Genomic DNA, 20747 nt, shown 5'->3' with positions numbered 1-20747 from the left:
TCAGATGAAGTGGTATATCTTTGCATTTGGGAAGCTGAGCAGTATAGTTGAAGAGCATCAATTTGTGCCAAATGATTTGGTTCACTTTCGAATTTCTGAAAGCTGCATTTCCATTGGCCAATTCAGAAGTCCTAGAACATGACCCTAAAGTGGTTGCTCTCAATTTTTCATGTAGGACAGTGAAGATCTGAATTTAATCAGATGGACTAATTAGCAAATCTTTTATTGCATTTTAATCTCATTTTTGCTGAACCTGCCTAATCAGAAAATTGACATTGTATGAACTTTTGCATTTTGAAGTGTCCCTCTGTCTGTCTCTCTGGGTCCCAGCTGGTGCAGTGGTTTAAAGTGCTCAAATTTACCAATCACTGCCATCTCATCTATGTCCATGTGGGTTTGAGTCTCAGGCTAAGCCAATGTGGGTATGTGAGAAAGCTTGTCAGATGCTTCCTGTAACCGCTTCGGTGGTCTAGTGGTTAGAGCATCTGCCTCAGAAGTGGGAGGTCGTGGGTTCGATCCCCAACCGAGTCATACCAAAGACTTACAAAAATGGTACTGACAGCTGTCTTGCTTGGCGCTTAGTATTAAGAGGTTAGTGTTAGGACTGGTTGGCCTGGTGTCAGAATAATGTGACTGGGTGGGACATCATGCTACATGTCTGTGGCATAATGCCCCAATGCTAGACATCACTATAAACTGCCACACTGCAGACATCATAGCGATATGACTGAAAAATTAAAGCTACGTTAAAAATCCTAATCACACACAAACACACACAAAGACACAGTAGTTTCCTGTGGGTTGGAGGTGGGTCATTGGTTCTTACTGGGGTTTTCCCAGGTTCTTCCTCAACCAGTTATACTTGCCACCATGTATAACCTACCACGTGCTGAAAAATAGCATTACACGCAAAACAATCAACTGGTGATCCCTCTGCCAATATAATTATATGCATGTCCATTTATCCATCTTCACCTCAATTCACTATAATGTTAAAGAGCTATCTTGATCTTCAAGAGCATTATGGGATGGCAGATGAAGGTTTGTGTTGTTTGCAGTTGGTCTCAATGTATGAGTGGATATATAGTGTATACCTGCATTCCTTTTAGAAGGCCAGTTGCCGGGGAAAGCAATATGTAAAATAAAAAATGAGAGATTAAATTCTGAGGCATCAGCTAAACCATCTGAGAATGTTATTATTTTGTGTTGATAAAAATCATGATAGTTGATAAATTTTGCATTTAAATATTAAAAGGTGATCATTTATGTCTTGTGCGTAGGGTATATGCACATTTAAACAACTATCCAAACCTGCTCAAGTGAACAACTTCATCTAAGGACCACCTGTCTTTAACACATTAACCCCTGGTGACGAGTTTAATGTCAGGAGGTAGAAGCCTACTGCCGAGCTCTGTGGCGTCAAGGTCATGTATGATACACTAAAGTGGGTGGTATTATAGAAAGGTAGACAGATGTAGCTCTACAATAATACCAAATAATCTGGAAGTTCTAGTTGCACTACAAAATACAGAGGGATAACCCTCATTTTTTTAACCCTATTGTTTTCTACTCAAAATTCGCCTGTGGTCAGAATCCGATTTTGTGTCCTGGATTTTAGACTTTTGGGTCTCAGATCTAAGGCAGACCAGTATAAACTGCAAACAGACATATGAACCTTTGCAGAAAGTAAGATAAGATGGGCATTTGGAATAAAGAGTGGTCTCGATACGAAAATAATGGGTCTGTTAAGCAAAAAAAAGACTTCCAACTTTTGACCTTCTGCTCATCATGAACCAAATAGCCAATGAAAAACAATGTTTCTAACATAACTAGGCATTATGTTATTGGAAAATCACCTGGAAGTGGCTTTCTTATGATTATTTCAGAAATAGCTTTCAAAATGTGTTTCCTACTCGAATTTCAGGCAAAAACGACAAAAACCTCCAGGGGTTAATGTGTTAAATGAAGTTCAGACATTTTATTCTACTGGATGCAAGTTTATGTTTCAACTTAATAGCATAGCTGTTCAAACTTTGCATTGCAGGATGACATTTCGAAGTTAAATTGCTAGGTTTTATGCCACAGGGCTGCAGAAATATTGATGTGGCATTATCATGATCTTAATACATATATTTTTTCAAGGTAGAAATATTACATGGGAAATTTAATTATGTTTCTTTTATTTTCAGTCTGGTTCGACTGCTTCCCCAACACCACTTTCTCCATCCTTGCTTAGCAGGTCAAGCCACGATGACCTGCCAAGCTGTATCCATGGTGGAATACGTCGTCTGCAGCGCACCTTGTCTGAGGACTGTAAAAGGAGGCGGGACAGCATGCCAACCACACCCACTGCTGGAGTTCCACCAGCTCTCAGTACCAGCCCATTGGGACACAGTATGATCTTACTGCACTTTAGAATTGCTATATTGTGCCCCATGATTTTATCACTTTTGAACACAAAACCAGAACTTGGGCTTGCAGCCCCCAAATTAGATATTACACTTGTATTGATGCAGGTCAATCAAATTCAGTATTTAGGGAGATTTTGACTCGTGATTTTTTGCGCAGTCAGGATAAAAGTCCACTTGCATTGTCAACGAGAGCCACTGGATTAATGGTCACCTTTAGCGGTTTCTCTGTACTTTTAAAATATTTGAATCCTTTATACCTGAAAATCCCTAATTCATTCTTCTTATAAAATTATATTGCAAAGTTGAAATTGGCATTGTGTGGAAGTAATGTATCAGGGGAACATAATTCACTCAAGGATAGATTATAGCATAAGTGACTATCATAGCTAAGGAATGAAGAGTTATCCTGTTGAAAGGTAAGAGCTAAAAGACTAATGGTACACCTACAGTCAGCATAGTTATGATAGCTCAGAAGAAACTGAAATGACAAAATTGTTGGAAAGAATTGTTGTGTTCCATTGCATTATCGCTATTTTAATTTTTCAAGGAGGCAAACCTACATTTATTTTCTAATCATTTAGATCATACAGGTCATAGAGAGAAAATAAATTATGCCAAATATCTTTTTTTGGTCAAACTTGTAGATGGTAACTCGAGGATACACTGTGATGGTAAATTCTGGAAACCCTCATTTTAAATGTTTGCTGTTATCTCATAATATTTCAGTTTTTTTCTTCATAATTACTGATTTTAATTCTTATTAGTTTAATTAGCTCAAAGAAAGTTTTAAAAGCAAAATAAGTGCTTTGAATTTTAATTCCTGTTGCCCAAAAGTGTTCCTTCTTCTTATCTCTCATTCTCCATTTTCCCTGATATCATCTCCAAGTTAAAATGACACTGAGGATGAAATCTACTTCTAAATCCTTTTTCATAGTTTAAAAAGATTAGTAATTATTTGAGCCGCTCTGGTGGCTTAGTGGTTAGAGCATCCACCTTTGATGCGAGAGGCCATGGGTTTGAACCCTGTCCAAATCATATCAAAGACTTAATAAAAAGGGCATTAATAGCTGCCTTGCTGGGAACTCAGCATAAAGAAGTTAGCGTTAGGACGGGTCAGCCTGGTGTCAGGATAATATGACTGGATTCGACATGATGCTACATGTCTGCAGCATGATGCCCAGTGCTAGACATCACTATAAACTCACACTTCTTATGATTTCTAGTTTTGCTCGAATACAAATGGTGCCAATCTAACATCAGTATGCTGCCACCACCACAGCCATCTTGAAAACTGCATTATCGCTACACCTCCCGAATTGAAAGTCACATTAACATTGAGTTTTCACCAGAAGGCTTATTTGGTCATAAAAGAAAATGCTACTGATCTTGCATCCAATATGGCCATCATAGCAGGATTCTTGAAAATCTTGGTATGGTTACTTTTCTGATTGAAAGTCATAGCTGCATGTTTTGTTGTTGTTTTTTTACCAGAAGACTTCTTATCATATATAATTTGTTGTAAATGAAAATGGTGGCTATCTGACCTCAAATATAGATACTCAGTGGAGAGCTTGAAATTCTTATCACATACTCTTTCTAGCTGGATACTCTTCTTAGCTGGAAGGTCATATGGAATTTTCACCAGAAGACTTCTTATGTCTAGATGGTTTTAAATGAAATGGTGCCAATCTGATATCCAGTATGGCCACCATGCAAGCCATCTTGAACATTGTTATTTTTACTCCTAAAGAAAAAGTCAGATCACCATGTTTTCACCAGAATTTTGTTTACAGTGTCTGATTGGTTCTAAATGATAAAGATGATGCTCCTACTCCACCATGGTGACCATCTTGAAAATCTTATTATCTGTATTTGTTATCTGTATTCCTTCTTAAAAGGTGACCATATTGACTTGTGGTTTTCACCAAAGACTTCTTGTGGCTGCCACTTTGGCATATTTTTTTTATTACTACTTGTGAATGGATGGTAAATTGGATTTTCACTAAAACATTTATAATAATATGTTTGTCCAAAATAAAAATTGTGCCAATCTGATATCCAGTATGGCCATCACAGCAGCCAATTTGAAAAATCTTGTTATCAGTCAACAATAGCAGATTGTTTCAGCACTTGGTTGTTAAAGAGAAGATAGGATGCTGCTTTGGATTTCTGGGAATTCTGTTTGGCTGTTCATTCAACACTCAGAACAAGTGCTCATAGCAACATGGGGTTTTCACTAAAATACTCTCTGTGATGTTATGTTGTTCTAAATAAAAAATGATGCTGAGTTGACATCAAATGTGGCAGCATGGGATCCATCTTGAAATGTTAGTACCTCTACTCCTTGAAGGATTTGGCAATTGCAGTGTGGGGGATTTCACCAAAGGACTTATTATGATGATAGTTGGTTGTAAATTAAAAGGTGCTGTTCTGACATCCAGTATGGCCACTGACCATCTTGAAATTCTTGTTAAAACTTATTTATTTTGAATGAATAGTCATAGTGACAGGGGCTTTTTTCTAAAAGACTTGTTATGATATCTGTTTGATCCAAAATGAAAATGCTGCCAATCAGACATGTGTCTTGTGTACGTATTAACTTGAGCATAAGAAAATACTTTTATTATTAAATATTGGCCTTCTGGAGTCTTTTGAGTATATCTGAGTTCAAAGCAGTTAAAAACAAGGAATTTATTTATAAGGTATTACTGCATCAGTTTGATCAGTGGACTACTATTTTAAATTTTTTTGCAAGATCAACCTTAGACCATGGATTGAGAATCGAATTTGTGTCTTTGTGTGTGTGTGTGTGTGTGTTTGGATTTTTAACATATCTTTAACAATTTTTCAGTCATATTGCTACAGTGTCTGTGGTGTTGCAGTTTATAGTGATGTCTAGCACTGGGGCATCGTGATGCAGACATGTAGCATGATGTCCCACCCAGTCACATTTTCCTGTCACCAGGTCGAGTGCCAAGTGAGGAATCTGTTAGTACCATTTTTATAAGTCTTTGGTATAACTTGGCCTGGGATTGAACCCACAACTTCCTGCATCTGAGGTGGATGCTCTAACCACGAATTTGATAACTGAAGACATAATTCAATCAAGTAAAAAAATTACATGCACATTAACCTGAATTTGGTTTCTGCAGTACTGTGGAACCCTTCTATGACGTGATAATTGGGGTCCAAAAAATCGGATTGCATTAATAGCGGGGTCATGTTAATGTGGGGTTTTCCAGTATTTTACATTTTTCAAAGAACAACTCATTGACACATATACGTGTATTCATGTTTAATGTATATGATGAATAGGGTATTAACACCATTTACTATTGTGTCATCGTGGCATGCAGTTCATCCATAATGCATGCAATTCCATTGAAAAATTGCACACAGATTTACAGTATTCAATAATTTTGTCCCAGATATTGTGTGAGAATTCAACGTCTAATAAATAGAATGAACAAAGTATTAACACCATTTACTTGCCATCTGATATTGTACCATCAAGGCTTGCAATTAATCCATAATACATGTAATTCCATTGCGAAAATTGCATACATATTTAAACTATTCAATAATGTTGTCATAGATCATTATGTGTCTGAATTCAATGGGGAAAAACTAACGGCAAAATTAGGTTAAGAAAGACGAAGCACGTGTATGGTTCATTACGTTCCAGGGTCTATGAACGGTGTCTGTACAAATATCATACTGCTAAAATTTTCTCATATTTGTTTCCGTGTACATATATCCATTGTAAATTTCCAACAGTTAATGCTTGTACGCCTATTCATTTGAACAACTACAGCAAGAATAATTAACAATCAACACATGCTTTCAGCGTGCATATAACTTTTACTTCAGATTTTGTGAACATCGAAAGAAATGTGTGAAAACTACTATACTAATCATTGCACAAAGTGCAGAGAATGACTTGCGCTTGTGAACTTGCTTTTCCATAACAGTAAAATATTTTTATAAAAAATAGGAAATTAATAACGAGTTCATAAGCAAACACCATACACATGTAAAACCCAAGAATTAAGTGCAGTAGTCCTGCAATGATCACAAGTCACTTTTATAAAAAAATTAAGCTGAATGCATGTACAATTTCATACCATTTCAATTTCCAGCTAATAAAGTGGATATTATTTACTGATCATCTGATTGCATCTAATAATAGCGGCAAGCCCAGCAAACATATTAGCAGCTTTTGTTTTTTGATGTTTATTAAATTGGGGGAATCTTTTATCAACCACCGCATTGTCTGCTACTTGGTTGTGTATTGCAGTTAAAGAAGGAACATATGTTGGTTATTGTTTGAGCAATGATAGTATACAAAATTAATTGAAGACAATCACAAAGATGACTTACTGGCTTTACTCATGGATCAGTAATAAGTAACATTTCTGATAATGTTTATTTTGGCATAACAGTTCAAGAACCTGGTGAAACTATTAAATTTCAGAAGCTACGCCACGATCGCATTATATTAAAAGTCATTTGCGAACAAAATATATTTTGTCATGTGTGAATAATATATAAAATTTCGGGAGCCATGCCAAGACTGTGTTATATCCAACTTCGCATTATCGCTGGGCGTGTTATAATGGGGTCTCACTGCATTACTTTACCAAGTATTGTTGGATTTCAAATAAAATTTGGCATGCAGCTTTATATTAACGAGGTCTTGAATGAGTTTGAATTCCAGCATTCCACAGCATTTACATGTGTTATCTCCCCTGATTGCCCATCCTCCAGACTTTGGTTTCTGTAGCATTACTTTTCCAAGGGTTTTAGGTCGGATTTCAAATAAATTTGGCATTTGGATTTAAATGAGGCTTTGAATGAGTTTGAATTAAAGTATTTAGCAACATTTAGAGGAGTTATGGACCATTGAATTTCATTCTTTTAACTTTTGTTTTGCAATATAACTTTACTCGGATATTTGGATTTCATCCAGAAGGATAAGACATTGAATAAGGTTAATTTCAGTCATTGCACATTATTACATACAGGAGTTATATCTCCTTGATTGTAATGCCAAAGTTAGTTTTCACGGCATTGCTTTACCAGAGATGTTTGGATTTGAGGCCAAAATATCTTGCAACTTTATATTAGTGAGATCTTGAGTGAGTTTGAATTTCAGCATTACGTGTTATTGTTTACAAGAGTTGTGGCCCCTAATTGCTTTGTTTCTGCCATATTACTTTGCCAAAGATTGATGGATTTCAACTGTAGTACAAGTCACATGGGTCATGTAAGCAGATTTACTGATATAAGTTTAAAAAATATTGTTTTTAAAATTTAATTGTAATATAGTTATAACAGTGTTTATTCAGTCATGAATTTGAGTGATCTACACATTAACTGTCATAACAAAAATTCCAGTCCAAAATTATCGATTGCTATGGACTTTTACAATGGCAGTTTGGCATTACACTGGGTCAGGAAAGTTGATATTAGATTGAACTATTACTAGTGCAGGGGAAATCAAGTGTACGATTGCATGATAAGAAGTCACATGCATCTTCAATCATCTCCTGTATGGATGTTCAACTATGAATGGGATAGACGAGTAACATGCTGTAAGTTTTATTCTTTGCATGTTCATACGACATTTCTTCAGCATGATGTAAAACTTAACTAAAATAAATCTGAGTTGACAGCCATTTTTCTAGTCTTTTTCGAGTATGAAAGCACATACTTGCATGTGAAAAATAGGTATTAATTACGAAGGGAAATAAAAGATATTATAACATACCATATGGAAAATATATATGAAGTTACATAATTGCCTCCAATTTATTGGACTTATCTGCTGATTTTTTCCTGCTGATGTTTCCCCAGGCTTTGTGTAGAAATGATGACATCGTCACTCTCTGTTTACGGGGCCCCGAGTGGCCGAATGGTCTAAAGCGCTGTCTGTTACGGACCACTGCCATCTCACCTCGGTCTGCGTGGGTTCGAGTCTCGGATTCAGCCAATGTGGGTATGTGAGAAAGCTTGCCAGTAGCTTCTCGTGGGTTGGTGGTTCTTTCCGGGGTTTTCCTGGGTTCTTCCTCCACCATTGATACTGGCCGCCATATATGGCCTATCGTGTGCTGAAAAATGGCGTTAAACCCTACAACAACAACAACAACACTCTCTGTTTACTCTTTTATGTTGTACAACTTTTTCCCCACCCCATAGCACAACGAAACAAGTTTCAACAAGAGCAATCCACTTGCTTGACTATGCCTAAAAATGTCGAAGTACGTTGTCATTGAATTTGCTGTTAAGCATTTTTTGAGGAATTTATACAATAATCTTCTATGAAATTTTGATAGACAAGACACAAAATAAAGTGAAAAAATGCCATTTAAAGGTTTGTGTAATTCTCCAAAATGACACCTGCAGCTGTAAATAGTTACTTAGAATGCGTACCTGAACTATGTGACTTGTATCATAGATTCAGATTGTGGCTTAATATTTCGAAGCTTTTGAATCAGTTTCATTTCCATTCTTCCATATCATCATTTGGAGGAGATGTGGCCCATGAATGCCTATTCTCCAGATCTTTCAGCCAGATCCCTCCCATAACCTAGTTTTATTTACGCCATAGGATGTGGCTTTAAAATTCATTTATCTGACCCATACCCTCCAGTAAGCAGCAAATGCTTGGTTTAAAGCCCTGTTGAGTAAATTGTAGTTATAAATGTTTTTGTGATTTACCAATTAGGAACAGCTCTAGTTACAACTACAGTTCCACACCATATACCATATTTACCCATGTGGAGGCTGCACAGCATGCCACACAGTTTAATGCTGGACATACTGCTGATCCTGATATGCATCATGCAATGAGCCTACTACCTCATTTGCAATTACTTTACACAAACAATTAGGTATATTTAGAACTTGAGATGAATATGAATGACATACATCACTTAGAAGGTTGACAATACATGAGTGAATGTGATAATTTCTTGACATTTAGGGGCCCTGAGTGGCCAAGTGGTCTAAAGCACTCACTGTTCCGGATCACTGCCATCTCACCTCCATCTGTGTGGGTTCGAGTCTCAGGCTTGGGTAACGTGGGTACATGAGAAAGCTTGCCAGTAGCTTCTTGTGGGTTGGTGGTTCTTACTGGGGTTTTCCAGCATTCTTCCTCCACCAGTTAATACCTGCTGCCATGTATATCCTATCTTGTGCTGAAAAATGACATTAAACCCTGCAAGAACAACAAGAATTTGACATTTATGATAGCTACTGGTAATGCACTCTCAAATGCATTGTTCCCTCCCTATAAATTCCTCATTATAGCACTATCCCTGATGTAAGACTATTGTGGTCGTGGATTGCATTATGCTGGTTTCACATAATGAACCTTTGTACAAAGTGACCTGACTAATAACATGGTTCACTTTTATATCGCATGTATTTTGTTGCATAATATATGGGGCATCTGAGTTATCTTAACGAAACATTTTCTGCTGATTAATCATACCAGCTGTTGGTATCCATACACATCTGAAGTATACTGACAGTTAAATTAATCAATACACATATGCAGTATATTGACAGTTGTATTAATCCATACACATATACAGTAAAAAAAAATTAGTATCTTTGTTGTCCTGTTACCTTATAATAGATGAATTTTCTCTGTGTGTGTGTTGATTATTGCATACATTGTCATCTAAACACTGTAACTAGCATAGGATGATTAGCTGACACGCTGTAAAAGACATAGTGCTGACGTCAGAGATTTTGTTGATACAAACCAGTAAGTAGTGACACCAAAAGCCTACAGTTCGCTAACTACAATATTAATACAATGGTCAGGGAAACTTTGAGATGTTGTGGGTTTAATTCCATCTTTAGAACATGATAGGCTTTATATGTTAGTATAAATGGTGGAGGAAGAAGCTGGAAATTTCCTGATAAGAACCACAACACAGAAGCAACTGGCATACTGTTTCACTTACTGTACCCATACTGGCTGAGCCTGAGTCACAAATTCAAAGCGCACAAAAGTTTGATGGCAATGATTGGTAAAGGCAAGCACTTTAGACCACTTGGCCACCCAGGACTAGGGGTGAAATGATACACCTGTGCCTCATATTGATACGATTCATGATACACAGCCTGCGATACAATACATATCGATCGATACACACATGAACTTGATGGTCTTTCCATCTTTGAAAGGTAGGTTGTACCCCTTTATGTATGTGACATAATGGTTGTATTTCCACTATGCAGATTACAGGTAGAGATATAGTTACCATATATTTATATATGCAATTCACATCGATGACAACAAAATAATAATACTTTCAAACATGGGTTTTATTCAGTGTTTTAGGCCATATAATGGCAGTTCCATTTAACTCATTTTAGCCACTTATTACCAATTTCATTCTCACTTATTGAACTTGGATGCTAGGACAGTGTTATCTTCAAAATAGATGAAATAAAGCAGTTTCTTCATGCAATGAAAATCTCATCTAGAACAAATCTGGATGTGGGAATATCTGCTTCAGAATAGGATTTTTCATTAATATAAACTTATTTTCTTGAATCAGTAGTTTGCTGACTGTCATGCCAGATTTCTTATCTCTTCCATAATGATGTATTAGGGTTTTCAGTCCATCACTGCCATAGCTTGTTTGTGCAGACAGAGGTATTCAAATAAATATCTTTACTGATTAATTTCATTTTAATTTCATCCGTATTATTGATTTTATCTTAACCCTGATATGGATATATGGTTTTCTAGCATATGATCCACAGGGCTAAATTGGTTGATTAAAAGCAAATGAAAACTGCATTCAGCTTTTAAATTGTCTGTATTTTAATTAGGCTCATTATTCTGCCCTTTCTACATTTAATTTCGAAATATCACCCAAAGTGAGATTGACTGTCATGCCATCTATTTTGTCCATCCAACATGAACATCTGACTTGTATTTAACATTAACAATTTCCTAGATCCAGTAATCCAATATACTTCATAACTTTAAAAATTATTGTAATCATCACTATAGCCAGGCAGTATTTGCCAAATGAAAACGTAATAAACCATGACAGGAATTAGACATTTTGTGTTTTCTAGTTAGCCCGTATTTTAAACACATTTGTAAAACTTCCTTGATGGAAGGTTCATACTACGCTACAATACATATTCCAGGGCACAATTTGCCAATTAAATTTAGTTTAACAACCATTCATGTCATGCTTGAAGAACCCAGATGTATGACCTGCTGCTACCAGAAAAACAGATTTCGCGACAACGGTTAAGTAAAAATTGATTACTTTCCCGAGCACATTTTCAGATGCAAGACTTTTAACTAATTTGCCTGAGTTCTTGTGCATCACTGTTTTCCAAGAGTGTGAATTTGTACAAATTGTGCATGATTCATGCAATTGCACACCCTGACTGCATCTCTGTTTAAGTACTTTACACATCAATGACTTGTGCGTGAAATGTCATGCAGGGAATAAGCTACACTAATTTCTGATTTGTAGTTACTATTTAACCTTGACTGGAACAAGCAATAACCACCAGTGAGAGTTCAATGTAACATATTTCACCGTGTGACACACTGGTAGTGTAGCTTTCAAATTCTCCAATGTGAACATAAAATTCAACTAGAAATTTTGTGTAGTTGTTGTTGCAGGGTTTAACGCCATTTTTCAGCACACGATAGGCTATACATGGCGGCCAGCATTAATGGTGGAGGAAGAACCCAGGAAACCCCCGGAAAGAACCACCGACCCACAAGAAACTACTGGCAAGCTTTCTCACATACCCACATTAGGTGAATCCATAACGGAGAGCGCTTTAGACCACTCTGTGTAAAAGTGGTTATTAAATGATGAGTACAGTACTTCCTTATATATGTGGAACACATTTGGAATGTATCCTATATACTGAACATGCTGCTGGGTTAATATAATTAGCATGGAATGGGGTGGGGCACATAGATTATGAACCATTCACTGTTTTCATTTGCAGATGGTGAGTGAGTATTCTCAATAGTTTTTTTCTTCTTCGTTTTTATATTAAAAATGAGTGCATAGGACTGCAGATGCTGTTTCAAATGAATTCTATACAGTAATACCTCGTGCATTCGCGTTTCTGGATTTGCGAATTCACGGATTCGTGAAATTTTCATTGGTACCCTCTACGTACATGTTTTCTTTATTTTATTGAATTGTACCTTCATTATATGACTTCTGTGACATATGAAGTTTACCAAGTTTACCTTCCTGACAATGACAAAGAAAATGTCAGTCATTAAGTTTACAGTCCCATTCGTTACTTGGTTTTACCTTACTGTGAGTGCAAAAGAAAACAGCAGCCAATGAATTAGTATAGGGGTAATATTAGTATACATGTACTGTACTGTAAATGCGCTAGTGTGGCAAATACCCATTAGGCGATACTGTACTCTATTTTTACGTCAACCATTTATTTTTCTTTTTAAGGGTAATGTATTAAGCTAACTTTTAAATGAAATTAAAATGCTTTGGGAGCATGATTTGGGTCATATTTAGGGTTTAAACCTTAGAAATAAGCATTTATTAGCATTTTTTTTTACTCGTGCCAAACATTCGCGATTCCTCCTGTATTTCAAGAATAACAAGGCAAACTAATAATATTTGGTTATGACTGCTGAAGACTAAAATAACTTGCATACGGTAAGTATTGCTTTGTATAGATTCTCCATCTCTTGTATCAATAATGCTAATCATTACAGCAAGAGTATTGATGCATCGATATATCAATGAATCATTTCACTCCTACCCAGGACCCAATAAATTATGTAAAATTCAAACAGAAAACAATTGCGTTGCTGAAAATATTTGGATGATTCATGGTCCTTTAAAAGAATACCAGTACTTAATAAGTTGACATACATTAGTAAATAACTAATAAAATGAAATAATTTTCTTTTTGTTCAGAAATTCTACAAAAGTTTAATTTTGTAAAGCAAAATAACTAATTTTTGGAATTATGAAATATGTTTTTTATCATTAAATTTTTAACTACATATTGCTGTCTAAAGCACTCACCATTATGGATCGCTGTCATCTCACATCTGTCTGCATGGGTTTGAGTCTTGGATTCGGCCAGTTTGGGTATGTGAGAAAGCTGGCCAATAGCTTCTCATGGGTCAGTGGTTCTTTCCCGAGCTTTTCCTCTACCATTTATACTGGCCACCATGTTTAGCCTATCTTGAGCTGAAAAATGGCATTAAACCCTACAACAACAACAACAACAACAACAAGATTACTTAGAAATTTCCATACATTTCTTACTTAAGTAGACAACCAAAATACAGGCACTGTGAAATATTACTATGATGTACCGCTGAAAAAAGATACTGTGGTAAACTGGTAATAATAACACACAACTCTGTATATTTTCTTCTCTTGTCTTTGTATCTTGAAAAGCCTGTCAAAATATTTAAAGGGACATAACTACTCAAACTATAATCCTCTGAAGAAATTATAGGCAGAGTGGTTATCTCCCATATATATTTTGTCAGCTGGTTTGCAGCACTTGAGACAATAAACAATCATTTCAGTAGCAAATACTCATCAAAGGTACTTACCTAAATGTTCTCTTACAAATTTTGGTTCAGTTCTTTGTTGAGAGATAAAGAGAAGATTAGACTTGACTCTTTTTACAATTAAGATTATATGTATTTAGAGGGAAGTTGGTATTTGATCATCAAAAGCAAAATGATCATTATTGTGTCACAAGTTATGTTCATTACTTTAATCTTATTTATGTAGAATTACATGAACCTTTCAGGTCATTAATATTCTCAGTAATTTGGTTTCTATATGTGCCTTCTGTCCTTATGACCTTAAACTGCCAGCCCCTGGTATGTAAAGGTTTGTGGCTAGTTTGTTTGTCAGTTATCACAGTAGTAAAGCAGAATGGTGGATAAGTCTTGAAACCAATTACCAGAATTCCTAAGGCCATAAACAAAATATTTGTCTCCTGTTGCACTGGTTTAAAATGAGGTTAGGTAGATGGTTTTTTTTTAGAAACATTATTTATACTGGTAATATAATGATTAATGTATAACACATGTAATACACTAAACACTTCAAAGTACTGTGCAAAACTAGCTCAATTAGATGCACAAATCAATTTTGATATTTTTAAAAAAAATTATATATATATATATATATATATATATATATATATATATATATATATATATATATATATATATATATATATATATGTATGTATGTGTATATATATATATATATTGATTAGTATATATAATGTACTAAGTACTTAAAAGTACTAGGCAAAACTGGCTCAGTTATATATATATATATATATATATATATATATATATATATATATATATATATATATATATATATATATATATTGATTAGTATATATAATGTACTAAGTACTTAAAAGTACTAGGCAAAACTGGCTCAGTTTGATGCACAAAGTGATTTCAGGAATTTTTTTCTTCAAAATTTGTTTTCTTTTTTTACCAAGCGGGAAAATACCGGTAGTGCTTGGGTCGGCAATGAGAAACAGGGACAGTTGTCCCACTGGAAACACATATTTTTCGTTTTGGCCTAATTATGAATGTGTCACAGTTTATACTTGAAACTTGTTCCAAAAGCATGAGAATGAAGACTTCATTTTATTAAAGCATTTTTGTACCATCAAAAAATATTTTGCCTTCTTAATATGTTGTAGCTGAGGCCTCGAGTGGCTGAGTGGTCTAAAGTGCTCTCTGTTATGGATCACTGCCTTCTCACCTCTGTCTGCATGGGTTTGAGTCTCGGATTCAGCCAATGTGGGTATGTGAGAAAGCTTGCCAGGAGCTTCTCGTGGGTCTGTGGTTCTTTCCGGGGTTTTCTCAGGTTCTTCCTCCACCATTAATACTGCCTGCCATGTATAGCCTATCGTGTGCTGAAAAATGGCATTAAACTCTACAACTACAACAACAACATGTTGTAGCCATATGTGGCATAGTGGTGGCATTTGCCTTTACAGATCACAGACATCTCACCTCTATCTTTGTGGGTTCGAGTTTTGCCTCGGCCAATGTGGGTATGTAAGAATGCTTTCCAATAGCTGTCCATGGGCTGGTGTTTCTTCCTGGGATTTTCTTGGGTTCTGCCTCCACCATTTATACTGACTGTGATGTATAGCAAACCTTGTGCTAAAAAATGTCTTTAAGCCCACAACAAAAGGTCTCAATACTTGTCTGTAGGCCATCAGACATGTAAACTTAGTTAACCCTTAGTGTGTCAAACGCTTCATTAGTTCAGTATAAATTACAGTAATAAATTCAAAGTATGGAGTTGGGATCTTGGTGGAAAATTCACATGACTGTTTGAAATGAACAAAGCTCGATGTTGGTATATTCATTGCAGAGTCTCAATCAAGCTTGTTTGTATGTAACATCTGTATGTGTTGGAGCCATGCAAGTGATATCTGTATGTGTTGGAGCCATGCAAGTGATATCTGAACGTGTTGGAGCCATGCAAGTGATATCTGTATGTGTTGGAGCCATGCAAGTGATATCTGAACGTGTTGGAGCCACACGAGTGATATCTGTATGTGTTGGAGCCATGCAAGTGATATCTGTACATGGTGGAGCCATAAAAGTGATATCTGTATGTGGTGGAGCCATAAAAGTGATATCTGTATGTGTTGGAGCTATGCAAAGTGATATCTGTATGTGGTGGAGCCATGCAAGTGATATCTGTATGTCTTGAAGCCATGCATGTGATATCTGTATGTCTTGGAGCCATGCAAGTGATATCTGTATGTGGTGGAGCCATTTAAGTGATATCTGTATGTGGTAGGGCCATGCATGTGACATCTGTATGTAGTGTAGCATGTATGTGATATTTGTATTTACTGGAGGCAGTTTTATTGCTGTTAATTTGGTTTCTAACACTGTTCAGCAAGTGATGTAACTTCTTTGCTACTATTGTCATGGCAGGCTTGGCAATACTTTCATTTACTTTGTGATATTCTTCTCCCCTTCTCCGCAGATGTTACTTTAAATCCAGGAATTCATGGCTCATATACGTTATTATTATGCCAATTTTATTGCTTAAAAGAGTGTGTGTGATAGAATTTTTAATGTCGCTTTAACAATTTTTCAGTCATTACTATGATGTCTGCAGTGTGACAGTTTATAGTGATGTCTAGCACTAGGGCATCATGCAGCAGACATGTAGCATCATGTCCCGCCTTTTGATCCTGCATAATGTAGTATTGCTGGAATTCTCCATGCCATTCCTTTGATCCTGCTCAATGTAGTATTACCAGAATTCTTCATGCCATCCTTTTAATCCTGTTCAATGTAGTATTACCAGAATCCTTCATGCCATCCTTTTGATCCTGCTCAGTGTAGTATTACTGGAATCTTACATGCCATCCCTTTGATCCTGCTTAATGTAGTATTAGCAGAATCCTCCTTGCCAGCCCTTTGATCCTGCTAAATGTAGTATTACCAGAATCCTTCATGCCATCCTTTTGATCCTGCTTAATGTAGTATTACTGGAATTCTCCATGCCATCCCTCCAATTCTATTTATAGTAGTATTAGCAGAATCCTCCTTGCCAGCCCCTTGATCCTGCTTAATGTAGTATTTACCAGTATCCTCCATGCCATCCTTTTGATCCTGCTTAATGTAGTGATGCTGAAATCCTACATGCCATCCCTTTGATCCTGTTTGATGTAGTATTGCCAGAATCCTTCATGCCATCCCTTTGATCCTGCTTAATGTAGTATTATGGAATCCTTCATGCCTTCCCTTTGATCCTGCTTAACGTAGTATTACCAGAATTCTCCATGCCATCACTTTGATCCTGCTTAATGTAGTATTACCAGAATTCTCCATGCCATCCCTTTGATCCTGCTTAATGTAGTATTACCTGAAATCCTTCATGCCATCCCTTTGATCCTGCTTAATGCAATATTACTGTCATCCTCTAATCTATGTGTATTCTCAACACTTTTATTTTTTAACTGTCCTTTGACAATTAACTTTATTCAAAATATTGTTCAGATGACAAAAAAAACTATTAGACATCCGTCCATTTGATATGATTGTTTACATTTTTAAAACTTTATTACCAGTAATTTTATGATAAATGCAGAACAAGCTGCAAAAACATATGCAACTTGTTTTCATTAGCTCTGAGGTCATCAAATTGTGGTCACAGTGGGACAGGAAAGCAGATAACCTTTTGGATAGGTGTCCAATTACCCTTGCAGTTGTTAAAATTGGGGATTGACCCCATGGTCTTTGAGGTGTGAAGTGAATGAATTATTGAATAACTGCTGTGTTATGCAGATGCCACAGTTAATAGTAGTTCCATATAGATCTATGCTCAGTCAATTGAAATCATATTTTTCAAACCCAATGTAGTTGATGATGTTAAAACTTTGTTATGCATAAGATTTTTGTTGTCAGTGCAAAACCATAAATTTAAAAATGTCAGGTATTTTTCTCAAATAAAAGCTCATCATCTGCCATCCATTGTGAGAGATAGTCAACTGGATTTTTGATAATATCAGAAGAAAAACAAGATGCAGGGGAGATAACATACATGTCTTACAATAATCTGTAAACAGACATATATAAAGAAAACTTTGTACATTTGTTAACTTTGATTGCTTTACTATTTTAACATATAAATGAATGATTGAAGAAAATCTAATTAAACATTTATAGATGTCTGAATTTATATAAAATAAGTCTTTCTCATGAAAAAAAATTTCAAAAAATAATTTGAGAAATATTAAACTGTTTGTTTTGCATTTTTCAGATGTTAATGCCCTCTTGGAACCAACCAACCTGCTCAAAATGAAAAACAGCATCCTTGGTCAGTCTGCCCCATCTCTGTGTGGCTTGGTAAGTCAATTTTAGGGCCTTGTATCAGGAAGATAGAACCTTAAGATACTCCCTTTTTACCTCCAACTGTCTTTGAATCCATGCACATTTATTGTAATCAGATTAACTCTTTGATGTAATGTCCAGTGTTACATGAACTGCTCTTTTCAAGTTACATTTTTGAAAGAGTGAAATTTCTTTTTTGATCAGTTTTTTTACTTTTACAAAACACCACTCCCTCAGAAACTCATCAAAAATAAGCACAGCAGACAGCTAGCTAGAGTTAAAGTTTTATTTAGGTTGAGGGAGGGGTATATCAGCTGCATTAGAAAAAAAGTCTATACTTGCTTACAAGTTTAGTCCAACCGCAAACTGCACAGACCCAGATCTACCATTGCATAGTGTGTTGGCAGATCTGAATCTGTGCAATTCGTTAGGAGCAATCATTAAAACAAACAAGATCGACCCTGATCTGCATGTGCATTATACTACTGCAGATCAGAATGTTGTGCAGTTTTATGTGACCTATAAGCAAGTATATATAGTACATCATAAAGGATCCTTGATTATATCTGTGTCATATCGGGGACCATGTTTTACTTAATATACGAAGCTATATTCTTCAGAGGAGAATTTTGAAATCTGGGAAGTCTTTAATTATAGAGACATTTTTTCAGTTGTAGCCTTTTCTTGAGATACACCTCAAGACATTTGTTTTTTTTTTTAACGCTGTTGTAAATTTTGACCTGTTTTTGTTTGAAACAATGATATGAGGTCACGTTTGTTCACCTTTCAATGCTCCAATCAAATTACAGCTTTCGTGTTAATTGAATTAAACACTTCATTCAGAACATGTTTTCTAACAGTAAGTCTCTCTAACATGAAGTGCAACACTTTATCTGATTGGTTACTAAAATATATGGGGACTGGGAATTCCAAAGGTTAGCAGAAGATGAACTGTTATCAGCGCCCCAGGAATCTACTTGCTACAGGTAGATCTCAGTTTTATTTTGCAAGTGTATGGACTTTGTGATTTCCTGCATTCTGGTGGAGAAATGGAAATAACTCTTTTAATCATTTCACACTTGATCAAATGTCCTTCTCTTTAGAGTGACCTAATTGGATAGCAGCTCTCATAGACGGGTTTTAAACAGGACACGGAGCACTGTTCAGTTATTTTCCATTTCCATTCACTTGGCCAGAGCCATGATAAGGTTTCTACACTGCCAAATTAGGCCAACTCAGAGATGAACTTGGATCCTGGGGTGATACTTGACCACCTCTGTGAGGTGCCTGCAGTTAGGTCATGCCTGGTCACCTAAGGGCAGCTTAACTTGTGAGTGTGAAAAGAAACAGGTCCAAGGCCCAAACTGTTAGTGTGAAATAGGTAATCATTTCATGAGGCTGCAATGATTACATGTGTAAATGGCTAAGTTTAGTTTACTGCCTATACAAGTTTATAGTAAACATGCAAACAAGCATACGGCTGCCACTGATGCAGGAACATTCCTTTAAATTTAAATTATATATTTCCACATTTTTGCTTAAGTATGGGGCCTTGGGTGGCTGTGTGGTCTAAGTGCTTGCCTTTACAGATCGTTGATATGTCACCTTTGTCCATGAGGGTTTGAGTCTCTGCTAGGCCATTGTGGGTACGTGAGAAAGCTTGCCATTAACTTTGTGTGCTCTGGTGGGTCTTCCTTGAGTATTCCTCCAGCAAATATACTCTTCCTGTGGACAGTGCTTACATAGTTATCTCTTCATAGCTGATAGGTGTCAGCAATAGCGTCGGCCATTAAGGTTCTGATGAAGCCTGGTTACCGAGCATTCAAACTTTGTTCTTTTGACTAGTTATGGTAACAGATCTGTTAACCGTACACTTATTTCAAATTACTTAATAATTCATATCATGTAACTAACACAACCAATACGATCTGATGTCTTTTAAAAGCTGATTCGTAATACACAAATAGACCAATATTTTGTATTATTACTCCTTGTCCTCTATTGAGAGACCACGACTCTGAAGATGCTGTAATTGTAATAACTTAGTGCTATAAAGAGTTTCACGTTTTGCTGTGTGCATCTAAAGGGAATAAATTAATTTAAATATTTATGGTGTGATACTGTTAATAGATATCTCAAAACAAATAACATAAACTGTGATGAATAAATCAATAAAATATAAAATGTAATATTTGCACTATAAACAATTTACTTTTATCTGCTTCATTCTTTCTTCCATTCATGCTTTCCTCATTGATCATAATTACAGATATACTGATACAAGCTCAATATTCTAATTCATACAGATATTACACACTGAAATAACAATTAAATAATCAAGTATGACACAGTGCAGTGGTTTTGACAGTAATTTAGCAAGTGATAGTTTTGGTCTGCTTCTTGGAGAAGGTGTGTTTTACAGAATGGGGTGA

At 35.9% G+C, this 20747-nt stretch overlaps 1 protein-coding gene across 2 annotated transcripts in view; it reads left to right on the top strand.

Moving 5' to 3' along the window:
* LOC149807158 (microtubule-associated serine/threonine-protein kinase 2-like) overlaps positions 1 to 20747 on the top strand; it is a 346090-nt gene that overhangs the window by 103781 nt on the left and 221562 nt on the right. For both annotated transcript variants that reach the window (XM_089962846.1, XM_089962854.1), the window contains 2 exons: positions 2190 to 2394; positions 18245 to 18330. In XM_089962846.1, the coding sequence (XP_089818972.1) occupies positions 2190 to 2394; positions 18245 to 18330 (291 nt within the window). The remainder of the gene's footprint in view (positions 1 to 2189; positions 2395 to 18244; positions 18331 to 20747) is intronic.

Source organism: Sinohyriopsis cumingii, chromosome 1, assembly GCF_028554795.1.
Source record: "Sinohyriopsis cumingii isolate HCF-2022 chromosome 1, ASM2855479v2, whole genome shotgun sequence".
In the NCBI taxonomy this organism is placed as follows: Eukaryota; Metazoa; Mollusca; class Bivalvia; order Unionida; family Unionidae; genus Sinohyriopsis; species Sinohyriopsis cumingii.
The sequence above is the reverse complement of the archived record's forward strand: the minus strand, read 5'-3'. Positions and strand labels throughout refer to the sequence as shown.